The sequence below is a fragment of the Sander lucioperca genome, chromosome 15 (assembly GCF_008315115.2).
Source record: "Sander lucioperca isolate FBNREF2018 chromosome 15, SLUC_FBN_1.2, whole genome shotgun sequence".
NCBI lineage: Eukaryota > Metazoa > Chordata > Actinopteri > Perciformes > Percidae > Sander > Sander lucioperca.
In genome coordinates this window covers 19,652,210-19,679,908 of record NC_050187.1, presented here as the reverse complement: position 1 = coordinate 19,679,908, position 27,699 = coordinate 19,652,210, and the positions used below count along the sequence as shown (strand labels likewise).

The 27,699-nt window shown below is 40.7% G+C and overlaps 1 protein-coding gene and 1 long non-coding RNA gene across 2 annotated transcripts; one reads left to right on the top strand and one right to left on the bottom strand.

Annotated features, from left to right (window-relative positions):
- Positions 1-108: 108 nt before the first annotated feature.
- On the bottom strand, positions 109-26,137 carry loxl4 (lysyl oxidase-like 4). The gene is made up of 15 exons (XM_031305208.2): positions 26,052-26,137; positions 24,613-24,954; positions 23,377-23,672; positions 23,079-23,293; positions 15,368-15,406; positions 14,866-15,079; positions 14,584-14,761; positions 9,961-10,115; positions 9,705-9,872; positions 9,149-9,311; positions 8,809-9,052; positions 7,635-7,750; positions 7,068-7,204; positions 3,182-3,293; positions 109-3,097 (listed from the first exon to the last, which is right to left on the bottom strand). Exons 2-15 carry the CDS (start codon positions 24,932-24,934, stop codon positions 3,027-3,029), a joined length of 2,430 nt encoding a protein of 809 aa, XP_031161068.1. The 5' UTR covers positions 24,935-24,954; positions 26,052-26,137; the 3' UTR covers positions 109-3,026.
- Positions 24,871-27,699, top strand: LOC116053977. The gene is made up of 2 exons (XR_004105970.1): positions 24,871-24,960; positions 27,434-27,699. It is a non-coding gene; the product is annotated as an uncharacterized LOC116053977 (long non-coding RNA).

Here is a 27,699-nt window from a genome sequence, read left to right as displayed (position 1 = left end):
ACCTTCTTCTTGATGCAGAAAAAAACATACAAATCTAGCCACTTTCTCATCAACAAATATTCTGCAGCGTCGTGTATTAGCAGCAAAGAGGAGGCAGAGGACAGCTTAGTATGTGATGAAGTTTTATTGATTCACAGTAATGATGAATAAATGGATTGTGATTTGGTCTTTAACTGAAAGTTGCCCCTGACTCAGCCAGTGTCTATCAACAGTTATCCTAACTTTTGTGGGTACAGATCACTTTTTTGTAAGAGTGTATGCATTACAGCTAAAAGCAACCCAAATCACATCACATGAAACAGTATTTTTTCTCTTTAGATGAGGTTAAAGTCCCTGAGAGCACAGCTTTCTCTAAATATGATTGTAGATAAGCACCATGTAGCTCACACTCTCAGCTTTAAAAACAAAATAAAAGCATAACTGGCCATGGAAATGTCCCAGTGCTATGCCTATAGCATGGGTACAACACAGTAATTTGATGAGAGTGGTGAATATGAACCAACTTAAGATATGGAATGGCATATCATTTTAAATAACACACAGAACAGACCACACTATGTCAATAGCAACTGTATACAAGCACAAAACAATAGCAAAGCAAATCAGCAAACACTTATTTTAGACTTTCAGGTCTATCTTCTAACATTTGTATCCCCAACAGTTTTTAGTAATAGGGCTGACTGTGTTTGACCAGATGTGCATGATTTTTAAAAGTTATTCTAAAAAGCTATCTATTCTTTCTAAGCCTTCCAGTGAGGAGGAAGACAATGTGCTAAATAAATTAAGTCTACAGTTGTCTTTATGAGTGACTTGTCCTTTCCACAACATGTCCTGGAAACTGGCCATTAGAAAACCATCTTAACCCATTTAACCACCAAGAAATCAAGCCAAACACATCAAACACATTATTGGGGTAAAACAACATGATTAACACAAGTTCCATGCTGTAAAGAAAATTAAGTTGCATCATTGTTTGGTGTGGAGCTAAATGTTAGCAAAGAAAGTATAGAGAGAAACAGTATATTTTAGCAGCCCCGTTTTAGTAAAAATAAGGGCACTGTTTACTGAGTTGAAGCGTGAATTGAGGAATTTATTTTTTCTCCCAGACAAACATGTTGTTCTCGTCGGAGAACTGAAAATGCCAGCTTGTGGTCTCTCTATGGCTGCCTACAAAAAGACAGCTCTGGTAGTAAAAACTGCATGTCTGCATAAGTCTTTCTCCAAACTTCACCCCTTTCTCTCTTTCTGTCATTCTTACTCAATCTTTCTTTCAATCACCATCTCCCTTACTAAATCATCTCAGAAACTCAGAATCTTTCTTGTAGTTTGTGTTAAGGTGAAAATCCAGATTCTCGCTCTTTCCGTGATTCCATATATAACAACGCCATAGTTTTTCTTTATAAAGCACATGCTATAGCCCTAACCTTAAGCATAACCTTATGTCTAACCCAAACAGATGTAATTAAAAGTTTTTTTATATGCTCTCAAAACCCAGCCTCCCTGCCTGCCTGCCACAATACTGTGGTTTTGTCCCTTCCATCAGAGAGGTTGGAAAAGAAAAACCTGTACAGTTATTTTAATAACTAAAATAAAATAAATAAAAAATGATTTATCTGCATCATGGGAAAGTTCTAATAATATGTCCTGTATGAAATAATTTTTCCTCCCTGGTTAATTATCAGAAACAAAACAAAAAAGTATTCAGCATTGTTAATTAAGCGCTGGCTAACAAACTCTTTACTGAGCATGCTGTGTATGTGTGAAACCATGAATAAATAAAGTTACAGCATAAATAGTATATTGCATATGAAAACTAAACACAAACCTTATATTTCACTTTCTGAAATGTAGAACAGAAAAATACTTCACACATCTATAACGTGAGACAGGTAGGTCGGAGAGGGACGAGTAGGTCAAAAGTTGCAAAGAAACTCCCGCACACTGTCTAACTTGCCAAATTAAATTTAATAGCTGATGTTGCCAGCTATTAAACACATTTTGGTATTAGATCTCCCTCAGCCTGAGGAAGTTCTAGTACTGAAACGCTGCCAGCGATTACATTTATTTTTGCAAGTTAGACAGTGTGCGGGAGTTTCTTTGCAACTTTCTGAAATGTAAAACACAATAAAGTGTTTTTTAGATAAACACCCTAAGAAGTCAAATTTGTGGCTAATAAAAAACAAGTATTGGGGCAAAACTAGAATACTGCTGTTTAAAAGATAAAGTGCTTTGTTCCATAAAAAATCATGTGACCTCTTCTTACCTATTCTAGATGAGAAGCAAAACCTTGTAGCACGACTACACTTTTATAAAACAATGATCTTGTTAAAACCAAAGCAATGATAAAATACCTAATTAACTGTGAAAGAAAACTACCCAAAACGATTGTACAACACTGTTCACCTGAAACATAGTAAGGTTATGTAAAGGCGTAACAGTTACAAAATTAAAGTAAAGAATTTTCGGTAAAATGAATGCCAACAGAGCAAATTTTAGTACTTATGCTAGATGTGCATTACATTGGCCTTTTGCAACAGAAATTATGCAAACTCACAATATTATTATTTTTTCTCAGATTTTCATATCTTCTAAATTGGGAATGAGATTTCCCAACAGCACGGGCCTCCCTGTTGCCTTTGTGACAGATTAGTTATAGCGACATTAAGGTCTTTCATACGTACACGTTTTGAATAACTATTTTAAGTTACTAGTCGTCCACATTCAAAAAAATCTGTATAGTTTGAATATCCAATATCTTCCTACTTTCCTAGAGTAAAAAACATGTTGAGCAGTTTGGCACCTGTTCCATTCTTGTTGTCAATAGAGTCTCTGCAATGGTCGCTGCTGTAATATGATGCGGTTAACAATATTTTATCCACATCTGCCAAGGAGGTGAACAGGCACCATTGTTGTTGTCTGTTATTGTGGGTCCTAAGGTCCCAAGGGCCTAGGGCCATCTACCTCAGCCCACCCTGAGTAGTCTCTGGGTCCCACTGGAAGGCCTTTGCACTGGGCTCTAGGATGGGCTACACAGAGTTGTTGGTGATTTGCCTCTGGTGCTCAAACAGGTCCTCAATCTCTGCACTGTATGCATCACCTATTATGGAAAAGAATATAACTATCAGTGACAAAGGGGAGAAATAAAGATGAAGTGAGAGAGAGGAGGGCTGTCTGTCCTCACCTGCATGACATCCATACATGTAAGCTCTGTGGCCATCATATTTGCACCGACATCTCATAACATTGTTCATAAAGTCAGACTCAGCCATGTCCATTGAGGGGTTGATTTCCACCTGTAAAACAACACAATCATACAAAACCTATGTTAACAACAATATCACGGGGTGACCTCTAGCTCACCCAGTAGAGTGTGCGCCCCATGCAGGCGGAGCCTGACCCGCGGCCCGGGTTTGAATCCGACCCGCCGCCCTTTGCTGCATGTCGTCCCCCCTCTCTCTACCCTTTCCTGACTTCAAGCTACCCTATCAATTAAAGGCCATAAAAGCCCCCCCCCCCCCAAAAAAAAAAAAACAATATTACAACGATAATTCAATGTCACAATGTTTCTGACCTTATGACTTGTAGCTGCACATTTTTTCATTGCAACAAACATTTATGAAGAAACAGGGAGAATTTATCACGTTGTTATCTAGTACTGTATCTCAAGCTGGCCAGGCACATGATCGAACAAGGAATACGTCTCCTCTCACTACACACTGAGAAAGCCATTCGAAATAAAGAGCAGCTGGATGTAAAAAAGCTCATCGTAAAAATACTTTAGAACTTGTATGAAAACATGTAACAAAGACACATCTGCCCACATAAAACATGACGAGCTGCATAAGAGATTCATGGAATGTGGTTGCTCCTCACACCAACATAGGTATGCAATAATGAGGACGGAAGTATTGAAGTCTGTTGCAATAGAGTAGTTATGAGTAGTTATATGTTTATATGTCTGAAATCAGTCCTACTCAGTGCTGCCATACACTGTACTAATAGTCTGTCATTTGCAGAGCAGCTCCATAACTGCTGATACAACCATTCTCTTAATCTGGTTGGGTGATAATACTGAGAAGTAATTTACTCTAATAGCTGCTCTGTAAACTGTTACACCCACTTTAAGTACATGTTACTAACAGCTACAGGGAGAACGAAGGCAAACTACACTAAAAAAAGGCAGAAAACTTTAAAAAACTTGTCAATGCAGAAAAGCTGTCTCTTAATTTTTCAGGGTAAATTACAGTGTTGGACCAGAGTGTACGAGGCTTTTGAAGAGGGCCGGTTCAGTGGCAGAATATGTTGCTCACTGAGAAAGTGGCAATAAAAATAAAAACAGGGCAGGAGGAAATCTTTGGTGGCAAATTAGCCGTTTCTAATGGAAGGGGGGACTAGCTGTTTAACTAAAGAGATGCAATAGTTAATTTGGGTAATTGGTGTGTTTCATTAGCAGTGGGTGGTTCAAGGGTAGGCCTGCTGAATCTATCTGTAAAGCCCAGGATCAGAAAAGTCAGGCGTCATCTGCAATTTACTAGATAAATGAACGAACAGAGTCATGAGAAGGAGAGCTGCTGTAAAATATATTTGTATATATATATATATTTCCAATTCTGCAGTCTTGGTGAATAACTGCTCCCTGCTTGGTTTACTTTCCTCTTTTTTCCCTCTTGTTCTTCTCAGTTAAATTTGGTTATGCACCCTTAGGGCTTTTTCTCCTCAAATGACCCTGATCTTTTCACCTCAAGTAGTTCTGCCAATTTCTTTCTCCCATTTATCTCCACTTCATTCCTGTCCTCTCTCATTCATTCCTTCTTTCCGCCTCCACATTGTGCTGTAGCAATGTTCCACTTTATAATTATACCTCGCTCAACATGCTTAAAATACATTCAGTCAGCACATGTGTTTATATATATATATATATATATATATATATATATATATATATATGTGTGTCACGTATATTACAAGTAAATTAAATAAATCCATCTTCAACAGAGAGTAGAGAAGTGTAATTACAAAGATTGAGAGTGACCTATCAGACAAACTGGGTGACAGCACTAATTATCAGACAGTTACACTATAACCAATCTGCCACAGCTGGGCGGTAATTGGCAGCATGAGATCTGAGGACTGCTGCGTACATGGTGGGATCAGTAGTCCGAACTGGAAATGGAGCATAATAGGAGATGGAGTCCTTGATGTGTTTTAGGCTAGTAGCCACAATGACTCGACTGATTGACCTGGCTCAAAGTAATGACAGGCAGAGGAATAGTTGAGGTGATGACTGTGATGAGGGAGGTTGAGAGGTTTTACTGAAATAGACAGAAACCCCAACCAATCACGAGGAAGTCCACCTTTAGATGCTGTGAACCTCTTTCTCATTAACTAGCATAATAAATAAAAGAATCATTTGGGAAATATCTTATATATTTATTGTATATTCAATTTAAAATGAAATGAAAACTGGCAGCTGATTCGCGTCACGTGGTTCTTATTTCTCCGGAAATTCAAAGACAGACTGTCGTGGCGGCTTGTTCAGAATACGATCTCATATTGTACTAAAATAGTTCACCGAAACGTGTTTCTGAAAACATTTTAAGCGAGAAATGGGCCATGCAGTTGCTGAATCTGTCTTCATTTCAGATCAACAAAGGTCAGTTTAAAAGATTTTCGTCAGATTTTGAGAGACTCTAGTCACGCTCATTCTGCTCCCCGTTTCCGGGTTAGCACTCTACCAATCAGATGGATCATTTGAGTCCGACTGCCGGCAGTGCCCGCCCCGCCGATTATACATGTCAAATCGGCTAAAATTAAGACCGACGGCCCCTCGGACAGACGACGGCACGGAACACACCAAACAGACTTGAGTCACTGACCTCGCCAGACTGTCCGAAGGATGATTACCAGCTTGGTGTGTAGTCACCTTAAGTCTGCCACCAGCAGACTACGTCGCTGGGAGGAGAGCTAAGGGCAGCTCCTCCGAAAATAGATAAGCTAATGTTAGGGCTGGCTAGTTAGCTAGCTAGCTTATCCGTCTCTGGAGCCAGCAGTGCCGCTGTTCACCAGTCAGCTGTTTGGCTCATTTTCTGTAACCAACGCAGCATTAAAACATGGCGGATTAATCAAGCTAGCTAAGAATCTAGCCAGCTATCCCCAGGGATGTATTATAAGAAAGTCGTCGCTGAAAAACCATGGATGATAAACAGTATATTCATCATTATTTCGGACGGTTTTCTGTCACCACAATACATGCGCAACTACTGTGACGTAACTGTAACGTCCACTCCAAATTGGTCTATAGTGCGTTCCATTTACTTTGGAACTTGGAAGCCGGAGCTGGGAATGACATCACACCCGAGTTGAATTCGTTCCATTTACAAGTCAGATTTTTCATTGTGGAGTTAGCTCTAGCCAGGTTAGCCATTGTTAGCAATACCAGTTGATTACAGCGCATTACGCAGTTTTTTGTGCATACAAACAACGTAACAACATGTACACAGATAGAAGTTTGACAGGCCTGTGTGAGACACAAATAAGACAGACGTGCTAATAACTGCATGTTACCACAGCTTTCACTACTGTTGATGCACGCCACGTTGGATTTTTAGCTCGGGCTACTGTGGGGCTGTCCGAGATCCGAACTCGGAAATCCAAAGTCAGGGGGCATGTTTCCGACTTTGACCTCGGAAAATCAGACTTCTGAGAATATATGGAACGCACTACTAATCTGTACAAAAACACAAGTGTAAAGACGTCACATCATGGTTTTACACAGGGTTATGTGTCAGACTATTTCTTGACTTGATTTCTGGGTGTAGTTGGAGTAACCAGTGGAGACTCCAGAAGACAGGACTCCAGACTCCTTATTGCACCTACTGTAAGCTGCTAAGAAGTTGTTGGTCGTACTAAGCTAAGCTAACTGGCTTCTGGCAGTAGCTTCATATACCGTACAGACATAAGAGTGGCATAGATCTCCTCATCCAACTCTTGGCAAGACAACAAAATGATCATATTTCCCAAAAAGTTAATGGTGTGCAAAAGGGGAGAAGTATAAAATGACTTCTGACCTGAAAGATGTAGTCTCCAGGCCGTACATCTGTCACGTCAATCCACTGACAATCGATATCGTGGCGATATGTATCCCAGCAGCCCACAGAGATACCCTGATCACCCATGTTATAGCAGGAGAACCGCTTCTGGAGTCCTAACACACAAACACACACACACACACACACACACACACACACACACACACACACACACACACACACACACACACACACACACACACACACACACACACACACACACACACACACACACCCACACACACACCAACAGCATTATCAATCACAACATCAAAGCTCATTTAATGCTTGGCACTCCCTCTTATTTTTAAGAGCCTTTAGCTTCATGAATTGCATCAGACTACATGTGAACTGTTTTTCATATGAGCTATTTCATCCATGATATAATAAGTAAATGGAGAGTGAACAAACAACAAACAGCTGTGATCTAACACATTAACCACAAAGTAAAAATGTAAATAGCTGTAGCTGAAATATTGATATTAATTTCCTGTCACTAATGGGGAAGAGAATTTACTGGGACTCATAAATAGTAGTGAACATTACCATCAGGGCAATACGTGTCCTCTAAACAGAAACTGGCCTTGTGTCCCTCTGCAACCCTCGTGCCATTCAGAGTCAGCAGGTCGTAATGTGTGAACACCTCGATACTGTGGTAGTGCCTGTGACAACAGAAAAGGAAAGTCCAGGTGAGAGTGTTTATGTGTGTGTGTCTGTACATCTATGAGTGTGTGTATTTACGCTAACTGAACACTGGCTCCCTATGGCTTGTAGCCTAATGACCTCACTGCTTGAACATGAGTGTGGGTGTCACCGTAACACCTCTCACAGAAGCTTGTTTTAGCAACAGCTTGGTTGAGCTGTTTACTCATTCTGAGTGAATGGAGGGCTTTGAAACACACATCCATAGCTCTGATGTGTTGTTGTAACAAACTGAAATGGACCTGACCGTGCATGGGCTACCCTGTCCTTTGTATTACACCCGACCTGTGCTGACTGGATTGGTTCAGCCCTCATTTCCACAGACACGTGCTGCAGGGCAGCTAATGAATCTGGAGAGATGACAACACTGTTTCAGGCCACCCGTAACTTACTGGGACACGTCACACAGCCAACACTGAGCTTCAAATGGCTCCTTCTTCTTTCATGACGACAGGCCTGAAAGTGCTCTCGTCATCTGACAAGAAACTAACTCACTGAGGGGAACAAAGTGAGATGTAGAGTGGAATTTGTTAAGAGTAGACCTGAGGATAATATTTAGTCTATTTACAACTAACAGACAAAATGCTGCTGAGGCCCAGTGGAGGACAAAGGCTCTTGTGTTTAATGCCCAGGTTGCATGCTACCTACAGCCACCTCGTCAAACCATGTGTGTACTGGTACAGAGATCACACTTCAGTATGTTTTCTTTTCTGGTAGCAATTTGAATGCAATTAAATTAAATATAACTCAAATAACTTAACATGGAGGAAGCTATGTCATATTGCACATAAAAGCAATTTTGTATGAGGAACAGGTGTTTATCAAAATATTTTTGACAGACTCTAAAAACCACACCTCACCAGTATCCAGGACACTCTAAGCCACAGTTTCCCAAAAAAAAACACTTACCACAAGGGCAACCACAACATCCCACATATAGTAAGTATTTAAACAGTTATTTACATTGCAATAACCTAAGCAATGTAACCCCTCAATAAACTACTCAGAGATGCTCTACCTGTGACACTGGTGCCATGTCCAGCTCTCTCTTGTTGCTTTGGGTCTGAAATCGGACCGTCCCATGTTCATGATGCGGGAGGAGAAGCGCAGCAAGCGTCGGTGGCCATAAGGCCAATTCATCCTGGCAGCAGACGAGGACAGACAGTTCTCCTCATTGGCACAGGTCAGCAGGTGGAGGGGTCGGTCTTCCAGGTAGGCTGTCTCCTGGACCAGCTGGGCATCCAGAACGAGGTCAGGTGCCGCTGAAGCAGGTCAGACGTGAGAGGTTTTGTTAGGATTCAACCAGATTTAGAACCAATGAAGAAGACTGGGAGCTACAGGAAGACGGCTCGACCTACTGTCTGAACAGCTGACCCCAGCTGCCTTAGTTCCACCTCCTCGAGGACAATGGACATGGTTGTTGCGGCGACATTGTTGAATTGAAAATTCTGTGCCCACACAGTGAGTTCCACTGAGAATCACATCAGCTGCATTTGGGTCACCGGGCCAGTACCAGGTCTCCTGGCAAAGGAAGGGGGTGGGGTCGCAGACATAGAAAGCTTGTCAGGTTTCCTATCAATAAGCAGTATCATAGCTCATTGTCCACCACTGTGAATACAGGGTCTGTGAATATGGATTTGCCTCCATGGGTTCATTTGTTTAAACATCTGTTTGTTTGTTCCTTCATCAATAACTCAGACACTGCTGATAGGATTTTGACAAATCTTGAAGGAATGATGTCTCTGAACACTCACTAATTACTTTAGAGATGGGATTGTTACATTGTTTGTTCATTCAGGACATCATGCCCATCATTTTAGACACTGATAATCAGACTTCAACAAAACTTGCACTACAACTGCTGCCACCTCATCAAATATGGATGTAGTGTTGATCAGGAAGGTTGTTATGTACCTGATGAGCACTGGCAGCGAAGCCCAGGCCGAGCTGTCTGCATAACACCATCGCCTCGTTGATGCCCCAGTTCTCACTACAGACAGAGCCCCAACGCTTACGACCTCCAACCTCCATCAACACTTCCACACGGCCTTCTGATGGGACTCTACCACCAACAAGTCGTACCTGAAAATCCATTAGATTAAAGGGATTAAATGGGTGATGCTTTATCAGTGAAAGCTGATAAGTATATGTCTTGTGATGATTTTCATACCGTGTTCTCCATTCCAGTCTTTGGGACATTACAGCGTACTGAGGCATCCTGGCTGTGTTTGAATGTCCACGGTTGGACTTCCTGAAAGTAGCAGTCTAGGATGGAGCGCTCTGACCCCATACACTGGACACTGTTCATATGGATAGGTCCTGTACCTGAAAATAGGAGGAGGACATGAGGTAGATTCAAAGACTATGCTGACAAAAACAAAGCAGGGAAGTACGGTAGGCAGAAGAGCATGGACATAACTGAAGGGCAATATTTCTTGTGCCTTGTTTGGGGCCACCCAATGTAGACACAAAGGCATGAGCAGACTTTACCATGCAAACTAGCACACACACACATGCAAGGCTCTGTATTCCTTTCACATGAATGGGCTTTCTCTATTTTAGCTTTAAACCAACAATGAAAAGTTCCTATCTGTCGTGATAAAATGCTCCTGCAAGCCAAGCAGCACCAACATCTACTTTAGGGATCTGTCACACCTCATTACCATCACTCTGTTGCTTCAGGCACAACAACAATAACACTGTGTGTAGTCCACCACCCTGGGTGAGGAAACAAGGCCAAATCTGTGACAACAAAATAAAAGACTTTCACTAGCATTCATTCGTCGTTTAAAACCAGCTAATCTCTAAACAACATAGAACATGGTGGACAAAAAAATCTTAAGGATTTTGTGAAAGCAAACAGCTGCTTTCATAACGATGGCTGTATATTATGAAAACACAGAACAAACTATGGCTTCAGTGTTTTCTTAAAACAAAAGGCACAAACTGCAAACTTTGAAATGAGGCAGCATTGAAATAAACAACCAAAACCACAGAAACCGGGGGAAAAAGAGAAAAACCAAAGGGTGAGAAGGAAGATGACTGAAATGGTAGGGACCAGATTGCAGCCTAACCCAATGTGTCTCTGTGTTGGTTTTGGTAGATTGTAGGCCTGCTTTCATACTGGTCACCATGTGTGGGTTCATACGTATAAAAAAGACACATCTAAACCACTTCCGCCTCTATCTGCATGGTAAAGGCCACAAGCTAGATCCAAACTCCCACTGTTTAAGTTATCAAGACAAACACGGGGCCCAGTCATGGGATCCTCAAAATGAACTGTGACATGCTGTATTTAAACCTTAATTTGGGAAATACACGAAAACTCTAAATAAATTCCAAGAAACCGGCCACACCCACTTTACATGCACACATACATGTACATGTACACACAGGCAGTCCGGGTGTTTTACTCCCTTATGTACATATAGTACTCTATATGTATATGTACTTCACGGGCAAAATAACACAGTAAAATAACAATGTCTTTGATTCAGTTTTTGCGTTGACTAGCGTGATTATCTTTTTTTTATAGATATGAGCATGGTTGGAGGGTCCCTGAGGCCTAAAATTTTCATTGCCAATGCTTCTCTGTAATTGTTGCACAAATGATCAGAAGAAAGAACTAAAACTTAAGTGTTGGTCAAGAAAGGAAATCAAAACCTTGTCCCTGTATTTTAACTCACTAATGGTGAAGATACGTAAATGTAATGATGATGGGAGTTAGAGGGTTGAACAGAGAATATTTTCTTCACTTTCATTCTCCCTGACATCAATTTCACAAATTATCAAACCAAATAAAAATGTCAAAGATTGACAGCAGATATAGCTTTGAGAGAAACATTCAGGCAAAATATAAATGTGGTAGCTTAATTTTAGTATTTACAAGAAACAGATTTAGCTTAATTACCATATAATTAGAATTGGCAGACGCCACAGATAATTAGGACAGATTAGAAAATTGATTTAAGGGGATGGAAACAGCTTAACATTGGCCAGATTCTTGTTGAGAATAGCATACATAGTTGGTTAGTGGTTGCAAGGGATACCCTGTTCTTTTCCTCTCTGTAATTGTACTGTTTTAGGCACATTAATGTGCGTGTAGTTCACGTAGTTCTTTCCATGAAACGTCTCTTTCTATGCCTCTAACAAAAACTTTCTGTCACCAGTTAAATCTGTTTCTTAGCCAAGAGCTAAAATCATGTAAGTTAGATCTTCCTGCATGTGAACTTTAAGATGGTAGTATTTCAAAGCTGGTTAACAAGTTACAATGTGACAACTTCACTTATCCCCGAGGGGGATACTCTGTGCTTGTGTGTCTGCCTGTATACCACCTGTATACCACAGGTAAGTGCTTATGTGCAAGCAAGTGTTTAACAAATCTGATAAGTGAGACCACATTTGAAGCCAGAATCTCTGACTGGCAAACTGCCGTCCACAAGCTTTATCACATTGTCACATTTGATCATCATAAATACTCCAACCCTCTCCAGGGGGAACTTGTTGCTACAGACTGCTGATTGAAAGATTGGATAGAAGAGATTTACTTTTCCTGACAGAAAACATGAAGAACGTGTGATGTGAAGAATGTATTATCATCTATCTCAAAGTGTTAATGCTTTTTGAGATACAATTATTTTACAGAGAAATAAACTGTATGCCCAACTTAATCATTTGGACAAAACTACAGTATATTTTAACAATTCACTCTTTTAGGAAGTATTTCACAGTGAGGGGTTTGTTCTATCAAAGAGTCTTATTTAGGCCTTTTCCAATGAGATATAGTCATGTGTTTATGTGGCCTTCAAGCACATGGAAAATTATATGTCACAGTGAAATGTACAGTAAAAACAGGCTGCATGTTATAGAAAGAAAGCTGTGAGAGGACTTTGAAGTCCAATCATCCTGCAATGGCAGTATTTACTGTATGTAAGTGTAAGACAGAGACAGACAAAAAGGGAAAGTACTGTGTGTGTGTGTGTGTGTGTGTGTGTGTGTGTGCGCGAGTGTGTGTGCGCGAGTGTGTGTGTGCGTGCATGCGTGCACATGTGCGGGTGTCTGAGAGAAAAGAGAGTATGTATGTATATGTATGTGAAGTGTGTTTATTGGCCCTATTTCAATTGCGCAAGCACAACAACAAATGCAAACCAGTAGGTCTGTAGCTCCAAGCACACCTGCTATTTTGGTTCATGTATGTGCTGGGTGAGGGTGAGTATAGATCAGAGGGTCTGATGATTATTAAATACAATCTCAGCCAGTCATACCACTGGTCTCATCGCTCTAAAACACATGATGACAACAGCTCAACAAACGCCTCTCCAGGAAACCATATTGTACAGCACTACAAATCCACCACAATCAACATATCCGTCTTGATGCCTTCATATGGCTGCAGGGATTTAATGAACTGAAAGAGAAGCTTTTCATACAGTATAAACAGATACTGTAAAAAACACTCATAATAATGTATAGATAAATGTGTTTATAGATAAGATGGGCACCAAAACACCACACAGACGAACAAAGCCAATTTCAAGTTCAAGAAAATACCAAACAGTTGGAGCGCTGCCTGCTCCTTAGGGTGTGAGAGAGTGAATCACCAACTCAGGAAACATGGAACAGGAAACCTGCATTTCCAGGAGCGAGACAGGAGTAATATGAGTTAATAGTAGAGAGTAAACCTGCCATTTGTCAAACCAGAGCCACATCTTAATATTATAATTACATACACACAACCATGCGAGATACACATGTCAGCATTTGCACATACACAAATGTAGCTTCATGGTTAGATCAGGAAAACCTATTTTAGGTAAAAAATGTAAAGCTTTTTGACCACTCCTGACGATGAACCTCTGCCTCAGACTGCTGGAACTACGATGAACCTGAATTTCGGCCTAACGACTAAAAGTGGTGATTGAAACTTGACGACAAGGGGTGGGAGGCCTGGTGCAATATAAGTATCCTTAGAGGGGCCAACTAAACCAGTTTTAATTCTGTTAGACTCATCAAAAAGAAAGGTAGCATACATTACATCATCTACAGAAAACCCAATTTAAGAGGTTAAAAGGTAAATGGGACTAATCCAACATATACAAAAATACCCTATGTATGATCAACTAAACAGCTAAACCAGCAGACTTTCATCCCACATTTCATCTCGATCAGCACGATTAGAGACTAGACCCTAGCCTGTGGTATGGGGAAGTCATTCTCACATCTCGTAAGGGTGGGGACACCACTGGTGCAGCTGGATAGAGACTGAATCTGTGCATCACAAAAGCTGTAAAATAGAAAACGAAGAAAAAAGACCACAGCACAGTGAGTGAATGAAAACCGTGCTTGAAGTTAGTAAGATTATTTCTGTGGCTTTAGTTACCAAATGCCAACGTAAACCACCATGGCTTGTAGTCTTACATTTTGTGTGTGTGTGTGTGTGTGTGTGCGCGCGCACATGTGCACAGTGTTAGGGCAGCGGGTAGCCCTGGCATAGGACTCATTTAATCACAGCTGGATATACTGCAATCAACACATTTGCAGCTTCACAAGGTACCAGACAGACAAACACACATGCCCATGCATTATCTGATCAGTCAGGGCAGACGGGTGCGGCGTCTAAGATAAGCAAAAGCCTCCCTACCTTCCCTGGAATACCATGACGCATGATAAACACATTCAAACATCCAAATTGCAGACTCAAAAGAACACGAATAAATGTGGAGTTTTCCAGAATTTCCAGTCTATGTTATGTGAAAGCCTTTGCTCTGAGCAACAGCAGTTCTCTCTCTCTCACCTTGACCCATAAAGGCTCCATGCAGGGCATCCTTGGCAGAACCAAAGCCTAGTTCTCTGCACACCACACTGGCTGCAGGTCTATCCCACATGTGGTCCACGATGGTCCCCCATTTTCCGTCTCGGAGCACCTCCACACGACCCTCACCAAGCCTGGGGCCAGCCTTCAGACGCACAGGCTGTGCAGGGCAGCGATGGAAATATAACTCAGTTTACGCTTATGTGCAGTTCATAAACACAATGTATGATTGTGCCAGTGTAGGCGTAACTGTATTCATCTTACCACAACTGGATAGGGGGCTTGGGGTCTTCCTGAGGAGATGCGAGCAAACTGAGGTCCTGGCACACACTTGACCACTGCATGTCTCCCATTCTTACAAGGAGTGGGACTACGGGGGATTGACAGCTTAGAATGGCACTCTGAAAGGCTGTTCTCAGTGCCCAGACAGTGAAATTTTTCTACCCAGAATCCTTTCTTCTTTGACATGATGCTCAATCTAGATAAAAGAGGACATTTTTTGGTCATAAATTCTTTAAGCCCCTTGGCAACTTCATTTTAAATCTTTAGTATTTCTCAATAACATTAAATATGAATAAAAAGACTGATGCACAAAATGTTGTGTTCTTGTAGGACTCCATCATTCATAGTAAGAAGCTAATTGAGAAAAAGGGTTTTCAGGGCCTTTAAATGAAGTTCAACTCATTAGGTCTTCCAGTATCTCAGAGTGATCCAATGAGTGAGATCAAATAAAGCTAAGAAACATGAGGAATGGTCCTTTTATTACCTTGTAGAAGGATCTGCAACCTTGGTATCCCATATTTTTCTGTAAAAGAACCAAAGAACAGATGTTAGTTCTTTCATATCTGTATATTTGCTGAGGTTACCAACACATAGACATAACACCCTGTGAGGTGACCTAGGTCACCAATTTCTCATGCAAAGAGGAAGTGACTGTAGGATATACTGTAGCATCTGCTGTTTGTTTTATATGTAACCTGGCCACACAGGAGGGATTTCTGCCACAGCGAGTAGCAGCACAAACACATATACACCGACTTGCTTATTACTAGAAACGTAGTCTTACTGGGGTACTTGGTGATGGCTTAAAATAGTTAGAGCTCGGACACTGGCCTTATCAAAAGGATGAATCATACAGCTCCATATCTTCTATATATAAAACCAGAATGAGCTATGCCTGTGGCTTTGTGGTGAGTGTAAAGTTAGATATATTGATGCAGATGACTGGTACAGTTCAAAGAATAATGCAATGTTCTTTTCTTTAGGCAACTTCACTTCCCATCTCTTTTACTTGCTTTATAGGTTGAGTAGCATACATTTCCATCTGGAATGTGGGCTGCTTGCTATTTACTGTGTGTTACTGTGTGTTCTGTTTAGAGTATTTGGCCAGTGTATCATTTGTTGTGAGATATAATGAAACAGTACTTCCTTTCACCAACATACGGATAAGTGTTCAACAGGAATGTGCTGCTGGGTAAGTTTTATCTAAATTACCCACCTTTACATAAAAAAAAACTGACTTGCCTTTTAAACTAACATAGACTCTTTGAATATAAGACTTTAGCATTCATTGTTGCAATATAACAGAGATTTGTACATAACTACAGAATGTAAGAACTATAAACGGATAAAAAGAAAATACAGAATATTTTGAACTATGTCGTTAACCTCCAAAGCCACATTCTGTTCAAAAAATCATGACATTCAACATCAGTGATGTACAACATTTCTGGGAAAACAGGGTTTGACCAAGCACGATATACAAACAAAAACTCTGGCAGTACGCTGCACGTCCGAGAAATGCCAGAGCCAAATAGAGATTTATGCACCAAGTAGGCTGGCTGACTCGGGAGCGCGGTGGTGAGGAAAGCCTTCTGTTCTCTTGGCAGACACGCAGAGCAGACATGCCACAGTCACAGACCATGCCAGGACAGCCTCAAACCACTGCAAAGTGCATGCACCATCACAGACATTCACGTCAATTACACTAAAACACTCAGAGTTATACACGCTACAGCCAAGGGCTGAGCGATATGGCCAAAATCTTCCCTCCAGATGTAGGTCATTTCATATCTAGACAATGATATATCACAATGTAGCATGATTTCTGGTAATTCAATAAATACATAGTCTATATAAAATAACCACATGGTAAATCCAATTTTTTGTATATATCTGTGTAAATTTAAATACTTGACAAATGAAAAGTACTAAGTCTTTCTCATTTTGTTAAGAACTTTAGCAAAATGTAACGCACAGAACGTAAAGCGTCGTCCAAATGACGTGAATATTGCAGTAACGAAGTTTAGTCGCTGATTTTTTGACATTGTGATAGCAACAATATAAAAAAATAGACATGCATTTATAAAGCACATTAATCCAAAATGCTGATCACAGAGGGTCATTCACCCATTCACACTCACATTTAGATGGCAGCCACTCTAACTCCTGATCCATAGCTGTCATATTGTCCACAAATTATCCAGAATATGTAGCTCATTTACTGGGCTAAAAAATGTGACCACACAACTGGCATTCATCATGGTTCATTAATGAGCTGGATAAGTGTAGTTTCCATTAAATGTCTTGTACAACAAAGCAAACACATCTTTTCAAGTTTAATCTCTGTAGAGCTGTATATATCAGCATGGCATCACAAGTGTGAGAGGCTTAAATGGTTTTCCATTTTTGGTGGCTACTGACACAGTAAAAAAAAAAACCTAATTAGAAAATACTCCAATGTGGGTTATAGTGGCATTCCCTTTTATAGAAACAAACATGTCTAAGATAATTTGTATAAAAGCACAGGTAGATAAATATTTGAACTTTAAACATTCCCGTAAAGGTAAAACAAAAAAACTGAGGATGTTGGACTCAAGAGAAGCATTGTCTTTGACATGATGTTATGTAGATGGTTGTGTGAAGTCATAGACTGCTGACTGAACACTTTCCAAAATCACATAACAACCTGTTTCCTGATGCTGTAAGGAGTCAATGGGACAGAAGAGATCTAAAAAACATTATCATATGGTTAGGGGAAAAAAGTGCGTACTTTCATTTCAGCAATCATTTAGCAAATAGAGGTGTTTGCAAATTACAGATGCTATTTTTGAACATCACTCTTCAAATGGACTTTAAGTCGTTTCTCAGGCCGATTTGAAACACAAATGCAGCTCTGAGGAGCTTAAATTAGGAACATCTGTAAATGAAATCTCAGCAGCTTAAATAACATTGCTTGCTACCTTTCAAAGCTATATAAAAAATTTGACTTGATGAGGCAGAAAATTCCCCTAATTTTAAATCACGTGAAGGGCTCTAAATAAAGCTGTATGTGAGGTCACGAGACCGGCTGTGAATTGCGACTGACACATTGTATAGAATTTAACACTTATTCTTTACAGTGTCTTGAATTACACTTCAGTTTAAATATCCTAAATGTGTCTACCATGTGGCTTTGCAGTAACATGTCATCAGGGACAAACAGTGAGGAGCATACACACACACACACACACACACACACACACACACACACACACACACACACACACACACACACACACACACACACACACACACACACACACACACACACACACACACACATTTTCCCATGAGGCAAGCATGTCTGTGACTTGTTTGTGACCTTACCACAAACCAATCAGCTAACCATTTTCCCTCTTCAGAAACCAACAGGACTACTACACACACAGGCTATAAATGATACCTTCAGCCTTCAGGTCTTTAATTTCACTGAATTACAGCACTGTTTGTTAATGTTGAACTTCATTCACGTGAGATAAAATGCATAAATGTCACTTTTTGAATATATAAAATCAAATAATTAACAATGAGGTCTATACAAATACATTTAAATGTAATAGGTAGTATGAGCAGTAAGACAGCATTTTACTACATGCTGTGTGCTGATGCAATGAACAGACAGACTCAGTGTTAGTTTGTTTTCCACCTCCATAGCCTCCATCAGCCTTGCTTAAGAAAGCAAACAGTGTATCCAGCACTTGTTGTGGAGACAAGAGAACAGAGGCTAATGATAGGGAGTCCCACCCGCCTGTTAAAAGACGAGCATTACACCACTGTTTGGGTTTTATCACCCTTACACTGCTTACTGGCTTTATTTCTAGGTCTTCTGGTTGTAATAGGCTATTAAAAACAAAATCAGTGTTTCTTTTTTTATGCTTGAAAAAAATCATAATATGAAAAATCAGGTTGCAAATCAGATTTAAATAATATAATTTGCATTACAAACACAAACCTTTTATTTTTTCATAATTTAGGAAAACTGTTGAGCTTTTCTTGTCGCGGTGGAAAATATCTTCATACAGCAGTATAATCCTTAGCTTTAGTATATTTCTTTAGTTTATTCTGCTCCTTTTAAAAATCTTGCTATTTATTGCTGTGAAAATTGGCATTGACCCTTTTGTACCCTATACTATGAGTACTAAGAATGCTAATATAACCATGGATTACAGGATGCTGATTCCGCTCATTAGGTGGCATTAAGACGCTTGAAAATATTATTTGCAGTACACATCAAGAAGTTATCCTAAGAGTGGACATAACACTCAGCTAAAGAATTTTGTTTGCCCTATTTTAAATATCTAAAGGATCTTGCATGTCAAATAGTTGCTAAATACTTTCATGCAGACCAGAGTGAGGTGATAAAAATCCCTATGCTTAAACTCAGTTCCAGATCACAAAAACAGCCACGACATGCATACAGAAATTAAAAGATGCTAAAATAAATTAGAGAGGAGGTCATTGAGGAAAATCACACAGACATCAGACAGGAAAGCTAGACTCGGTCACTTCAAATGTCACACAAAAGCCTGAAAATGATACCCTCATCATAAGAAAATTTCAGCTGAAACATAATTAAAAAATGAAATGCTGGTTAAGTCCCTAAATCACTATGGTGACAGAAGAAGACAGACAGCTGCTGACACAGCGGGCCCCGCTGCAAACTCCAGCTGTAATTGGACATATTTCACACGAGCAAGCGAAAATCTGGCTCGTCTGACTGCTGCTCCTTTACTTTCTCTCCATCTCTTCTTTCTCATGTTACTCTCTTCCTCCTTCGCCAACTATGTCTTACTCTCTCTCACACACACAGCTATAATTGGGGGTGTTTTTTTTCACTCTCAGCAGAAACCCCGGAGAGCCTTGGTTGTGATCAACCTGTAATTACAGCATCTTCAGTCTCATCCAAGAGACACAGGGAGTCGTAAGACATGGCATGGTCCGGGATTTCTAAGAATGGATTGAGAGGTTTGGAGCAAGGTGGAGAAACAGGGGGAGTGTCACTGGCTAAATTTGGTCAAACCATGTAATACAATCCTAAGCTTTCTGGCAACCGTTTAGATGGAAGATGTTACATGAAAACTGAACATCATATTGTCTCCCACCCAATTGTTTCTCCATGATTCTGCTCACATTTTGTGCAGTAATTATAATTACAGTGGCAATTTCAGTCAGAGGGCAATCCATACAATTACCCATAAGTAAAGGCTGAAACAGCATTACCTGTATTTCAAGTACTGATTGTAACTGTCAGTTGTATATAAACATCCCAATACAATAACAATATGGTTTCATCCTGGAAACCAAATACTGTAAAACAACTTGAGTATATCACTATCAAAATAATGTGTCACTGGCAGTTAAGACATTGAGCCATGTGTACACATTTAACCAGTTTGAAGTCAAAAACATGTATTGAGAGGGAACTGGTACAGATTTGGAAACAAACACATCATCGTGGTTCAGACCAGTATAGCAGCTGAGGTTACAGAAAAAACACCCAGTCAAATCCAGGACAGGCAGACCTAGATGTGTCAAGTCACGACCACTTCCATGTCAGAGCCTTATAGTTTACATGCACGATAAAACAATCAACATAATGGCATACGTCTGCCCAAACTTGTCACTGTACATTTAGAAGCATATATGTTGGATAAGCAGTATTATCCACTTTGTTGTGGCATAGGTCAAAGACTAAAAGAGTCCATGTAGTGCTTTTGTTTAAGTTTCTTTACCTCAGAGGGAGATTAAAAAACTACATCCTGATAGATTCCCTGCAGGCTTCAGTCCAAGCCCTTCAAGCTACAGCAGCCCTGTCCTCTGCCATATCTCTCTTCTTGGTGAGCAGCCAAAAATCCTATGTTGCAGCCATACAAATATACCCATCTAATTTCTCACTCAACTATTAATTGTACTTCTCATCTCCTATTTTTTGCATGAAGTGGCAAATGTGCTGCGATAGAAAATCGAAGAGAGACATGAAAAGCATCACACATGCAATGCAGGGAAGCTGTACTCTAATACCGGTAAATGATTCTGTACAGATCGTGTACAGACTCAGCTCCTCCTGCAACAATAGAATCCAGTTGTAGCGTCACTGTGTTCCCAATAACAGAGTTCAGCAGAGATAGCTTAGTTCAAGGGCAATGCAGAAATACTTTTAGTGAGTGAGTGTGCTCACAGATAGGGATGTTTGTAAAGTCAATAAAATGTTGAAAAGTCTATAAAACAAATTAGTTACCCCCTCAACAGTTATAGGCTTTTAGTAGAAAGAGGAATCTAACATCTACAGTACAAAGCAGATGTTGCGGTCTGTCACCAGTTGAGTCAGAATAACCCCGGCCAAGGGAGGGAAGGAATAGCTAAACTGTGAATCACCTAGAGCCGGCAGCTCTCCAGGAAAGAGATCCAACTGGGTCCCCCTTACTCTGAGGACGGCAAATGGTCAGACACTATTCATTCTTATAGTAGCAATGGAGTAATCCTCTTCAAATGTGTGGTCCATGTGGTTTAGGAGCAGAACCTTCCCAAAAACCACTGTCATTGGGTTCTTTTTTTTAGCCAGAGGAGAGGAAATGTAGATCAGTGTCAAAAGGGGAAAAAGGAGACACCTAAATAAAATGCATTTAAGTACATGTCTCATTGGAACAGTGTTTGGATGAGAGTATGCACGTGTACATGCTGGGGCTGGGTATTGAAGCTTAACACTTTGGAAAAGGAATAGTTTGATATTTTGGGAAATTCACTTTCTTGACGAGAGATAAGAAGAATGATACCACTCTCCCATCTGTCAGTCAAAAATGTAGCTGGAAGCAGCAGCCGCCTAGCTTAGCTTAGCATAAAGACTGGAAACAAAAGGAAACATCTAGCCTGGCCAAAGATGAAAAAACTGCCTACCAAAACCCCCTGTAAATGTTGCTTTTTTTGTTTTACTTATTAAACAAACAAAATATGACATTACAGGTTGTGGTTGGTGGTTTTGTTACATTTGGACAGAGCCAGGCTTACTGCTTCCTCCTCTTTCCAGTGTTTATGCTATGCTAAGCTAATGGCTGCTGGCTCAAGCTATACATTTACAGAGTGGTATCTTCTCATTTAACTCTTGGCATGAAAGCAAACTATTCCTTTAAGTAGTGACCAAAATGTGCCAACACTGAATGCTTGGTCATTGTTGTTAAATTATCCTTTGAGATATTTTCTGATTTAATCATATTTGTTTCTAATTTTAGAGTATGCTTTATTTAGCGAAGATCAGGAAAGGCCAAATTCAACACTGATGAATTTGAGAAGTGTTGCTTGTTTTGTTAAATACACATTAAACACATTTCTATGTTCCCTGAAGTAACGTATTGAAAGAAGTATTGTTTTGGAATTGGTACCAATGCTAAAGTATTATACTGGCACAACAACAATTCAAAACAATTTCCAATGATACCCAGCCCTAGTACACACACACACACACACACACACACACACACACACACACACACACACACACACACACACACACACACACACACACACACACACACACACACACGCTGTTGAAGTGGGATGTAAAAGTGAAGCAATGCCTGGCTGACTCAAGCCTGCAGAGGCTGCCCTGCCAATAAGACAACTTACTTCACGCTCTCCAATAGCCACCTCTGTCCCACACATGGTATCGATGAGACAGTTAAAGCACAATCAGCAGCGATATTACACCTCAGCATGGGAATCTAAAAGTTAAAGTGGGGCTGTTTGTCTGAGAGCTGCAGGCTGAAGATAGCATGTGTGAGAGAGAGGCAATGAGGTGAGCAGAGGTGATTTGCCTTGGGAGAGGTGTAGAGAAAAGGCAAGTAGAGAGGGGACAGGGATTCCTTTATCATCATCCTGAGGCTGAGGGGGGGGGGGGGGGGGACACAGGGCAGAAGTGGCTGGGGGAGGAAGATAAGCCCAACAAAAGGCCTTTACTCAAAGTGGCTCTAAACAGGATGCCACTGTTGTTTTTTTATTCTTCAGGATGAGTTTTTATTCACTTAACAATGGGATGAATGGCATAGCATGTTGCCCTTCTGAACTACAGTCAACAGCCCAGTGTAATGTAATCTAATAACTTGAGTTCATAAAGTTGAAATGTGTTGCTGTCAGTGCAGCTAGCAGGAAAGATTCATACTCACTTGTATGTTCTGACATTGTGTTGAGTAGCCTCTGGAAAGCCGAGCATCCCACACACAACTAGGCTGCTGTTGAGACTCCAACCCAAGTCACAAACCTGCCTCCATCTCCCAGCGTGCTTCACTTCCACCACACCCTCTGTGATCAGGCTCTTCTTCTTGGTAGCCATGAGGATGGGACGAAGACGGACTTCCTCGATTTGCACCTTACTGTGACCCTTAGGAAAAATGCACATCACATCAACAGTTACATGCCTATCTAAGAATAACATAGAACTTAATCAGAAGTAAACTGCTGTACCTGGTGATGTCTTTGAAACCTGGGGATCTCAGCTTGATGTCCGTTTCCATAATAGCCATATCCTGGATGCCTGCGGGTGGCCACAGGGCCCTGCCACTGAGGTGCGGATCTGCCATTGGGCCTGGTGGCCGTGGTGTAGCCTCTAATTGCTGTTTGATCCAGCCTGCGCTCAGGTGTGCACACCACCCCCAAGTCTTCAGAGTGTTTACAGTCATTCACGCCCCAACCGTTGTGTTTGCAGTCCTTCAAGGACTTCTCTGAGCCATCACAGCGCACATTATCCATCCATATTGGGCCTTGTGAATAGAAAGGATAAACAATTAATTACTTCATTCATTGTGTTTCATTGATTGTTCAATAGACATACTGTGCATTTCATCTACACAAGGGCCCAAATCAGTTCCTAAACACCTAACACTGATTTAGGTTTAGGGTTGAGATACACATTATTTTACAAGGCATGGCGCTGTAGATCCTACTCCTTGAACCTCACTCAACCTTCTCTTTAATTTGGATTTAAAAGCACCAGTAAAGAATGTCCATAAACCATAGCAAGTGTTGCACAACTCTGGCAAGCGAATGCTGTCATTATTCAAAAACAAAGGCCCTTTTTGGCCTATATATTTGCTCTGCCAGCCTGCCAGGCGACCTTAACGAGATGTAGACTTCAATCCCACAACAAGTTATCTTTGTCACTTTATGATGTTAGTTATTTTGGATGTCTTAATTGGTGGTCTTTTCATGAACCCTTACATTTAGTGTGTTGTGGGGTAAGCACACTGTAACGGACATTTTGCAGGAGACAGGTTGCAATAAACCGGTTCAATATGGCCCCTGCCACTAAGTTTTAGACATCTTCTAATAAGTGACAATGATAATTTAATGGGCCTTGTTCAGATCAGACATTTTGACTTGACATGTCAGGAAAAGCGCAGGTGTAATTAATACCATTAATGATGGCTCTGTTCCAATTAAGTGTGTCAGTAAGCCAATCTTTTTTTTTTGGCATTTTCAGGCCTTTTATTTGTTAGGACAGGTTATACTGAGGACTAAGCCTCTGTATACCAGGTGAGCTACCCAGGCGCCCAACGTCAAAGGCCTATCATAGCTTGTTTCATCACTCACAATCAGTCAGTATGGCTTTGGCTTTCGAGAAAATGGTCAAATTTAACCTGTCTTCAGTAAAATGGCTCGCTACCAAAAGTGGCTGTAATTTGGTACAGGTAGTGCTCTCACCCGCTCCTTCTCCATACTTAGCGCTGTGTGCCCACGTTACACCGCTCTGGAAACCGAGCTCTCGGCACACCACGTTGGCCATCTTGATGTCCACTTCATCATCGCAGACTGTCCCCCAGGTGTTGTTGTGCAGCACCTCCACGCGCCCTTCGTGCGGTTCTCGCGCAAAGTTGCCCGCCAAACGCACCTTGGCAGCTGGTGCGCGAGCCAGCCTGAGCTGAGAGGACGTGGTCCGCCGAGGTTCAGCACGAGCGGGACAGGAGAGGGACAGCAGCATCAGCACGAGGAGGAGGAGGGAGCTCAAGCAGAGGGTGCCGGTCATCGTGGCTGAGAGGAGGGGGCCTGCAGGTAAAAGATGAAACACTGCATGATTACATTTCTTCTACCTTAGTTTAATTAGACGAGGTTGAAAGTTATTTTATTCATTTTTGCTAAATTGACCAGTGGAGTATTAACTGGTTTGTCAATTAAGCAGTCAATTCAAATCTATAATTCTATAATGATTCTGTAATTCTAAAACTTAATTCCCTTCAAGTCAAACAGTCAGCCAATAGGGAACCTGCGAAGCCCGGTTATTAAATGGGCCAACGGTGACATCCTCTGGACAAAATAGTTCAGGTAGTCTCAATGGCAGAAGAAGAAATGGTGTGCTGCTGAGACAGTTACTTTATCTATTCACAGTCACACATAGCTAGACGTGTTTTGTAGTCCCACATTTGATTTAACTTACTAGTGCAACATCAATTTTTGTAGTGATTTAATGCAAGCCAAAACACATAAAATGAATACCGCTTACTCAAGCCAAAACATAGGCATATAATTAGAGATACACCAATGCACTTTTGTATTACATTTCACGTGAATAAACATCCCCCAAGGCTAACTAACCAGACACAAACATGAGGCAGGTTTTAACTGGAGGTTAACAAGTGTCACAGCCAAACAAGAACGCAGTGGTGGAGACAAACATTAAATCACTGCATGCCATGAAACAACACTGAGCACAAAAAACACTGACGATAAAATTATAAAGGAACAAGCCAACAGCAAACAAACAAACAGACTTTGCAGACTGGCCTCAGTAAATCATAGTGGGGGAAAATAATCTTATGTTGTATCAATACATATTCTATACTATATTTTTTGTTACTACTGCTTAATTCAGTGTAAGAAAAACATTTTAAACAACAAATATTTTCTCATGTTTGAACTTTGGCAGCAGTATAGCTAACTGATATTTGAAAAGGAATCTAGTTAAAGTAAAGAATCAAGAGAGCATCTCAACCCTTAAAACACCTGTTGCACTTGCACTCAGATGCTATGTATTAAAAAGAAATACAACAATAAATGAAAATTACTGCTAAATCAAGTGAGAATAAAATAACATTCTTTACCAAGAAAAAATGTAAAAGGAGAAGGTAAGGTGAAAGTTCACTCACCTGGCAGGCAGCAAATGTTTGCAGTGGTGGACGTCACTGGCTAGGGGAGAGTGACTGAGTGAAGGAGTGTGTCTACTAAATGCTCCCCTTAGTCAATTCTCCCTTCTGCCCTCCTCCCTATATCCCTCCCTGCCTCCCTCCCTCACTCCTTCTGTGCTCTCTTTCACTCTAGGTATCTTTCTCTTACATAGAAATGTTGACGGATTTCAAGTGCTAAAATGTAAAACTGGTTTATTAGATTGCAGCCTAATTGTATGCATAATGCTGCAACACTTTTCCTTTCAAATCTAAAAATATCAAAGTAGTGAGGTCCCTTTACTGATGGAGGATTTGTCATTTTAACTTATTCTGTTTCTTTGCAGACATTTGTATAATTGTGGTTGAATACTTTTAAGCACTGCTGAATGAGCTCTGTGATTAAACATTCCTCACAGATACGCCGAACCTTTTAGAAATAAGCTTCCAGCAACCACAAGACTCATCAGTTTCACAATGGAGTGTTTAGTACCTTAGCAGAAATTGACATCATACATTATGAAACTTATTTTCATAATCAAATAAAGTGTTTTTCTCCGATCGGACCTCTTTACACCCCTCTTTTTCTGTTAGGCGCTGCTTTACATAACTGCACACACAGAGCGTTACAAAACCTTAGGGTGAACGTGTGTAAATGTAACCAACAGGAAGGACTCTGGTTCCAGAATAGTTTCAAACTTAAAGCTCCAAGTGTCTTAAAGAAGCTCCCTATACCACAGGGTAGATATTTCCTTGTTGAAATGGCCGCAAACCACCAACTCTAAAATAGGCCCAGCCTCGCTGTAGCCATGGTGCACGTGACTGATGAGAATATGCCATACCACCCCTGCCCAGGAGTATGTTGCTATATTCTAACCTAGTGTAGATCAGATAAAAAATGAGTGAACGGTCCTTTGTGGCTTTCTAGCCCGGGTCACTTCCAAGTGCTCAGTTCTGATCCAATTTAGGTTTTCTTCCAGATGTCTACTAAGGGCTTTCTACATGTTCAAAACTTGTTTATTTATTTTTTGAATCATTTCGGGAGGATTTGGGACAAATTTAGCTACATGGAATTTATATCCTTAGGGTTTTGATAAACTGTATTCCAGTTTTCAAGTAAAGCTCAGTGGGCACCTTTTTGAGGCAACAAGGTTTATTCATAGACATGAAGAATTACAATCATGGGCAGGGGAGGTAGGAACCGAAACATCAACCGAGACCGTAAAAACACTTACTTGTATGAAGAGCTCTTACAGGGTGAAAAAAAGTCATACGTTACATTATATGTGTATTTGTGTGCACACGTGTAAACTTTGAAGCTGTAATTGAGATGTTTGTGTGCGATTGATGGTGCGACTGGGTGGCAGGATGGTGGTCCCTCCCTGGCTGGTAAACCCGAACAGGAAGAGCAGACCCCCTATTAGCGGGGCCAAATCAGAGGGATCTCCAAGGCCGACAGTGAGAGGAAAGAGAGATGTATAAAAAAAATCAAAAGGAAAGGAGGGTGCTAAATTTAAAAATATAACTATCATTGCTGTTTGTGACATTTTTCTATTATAACTTGTGATGCACCGTTGCATATCAGACTAATTAAACTAGACTAGACAGGTGTTCCTGCCTGTGTGCCAATACT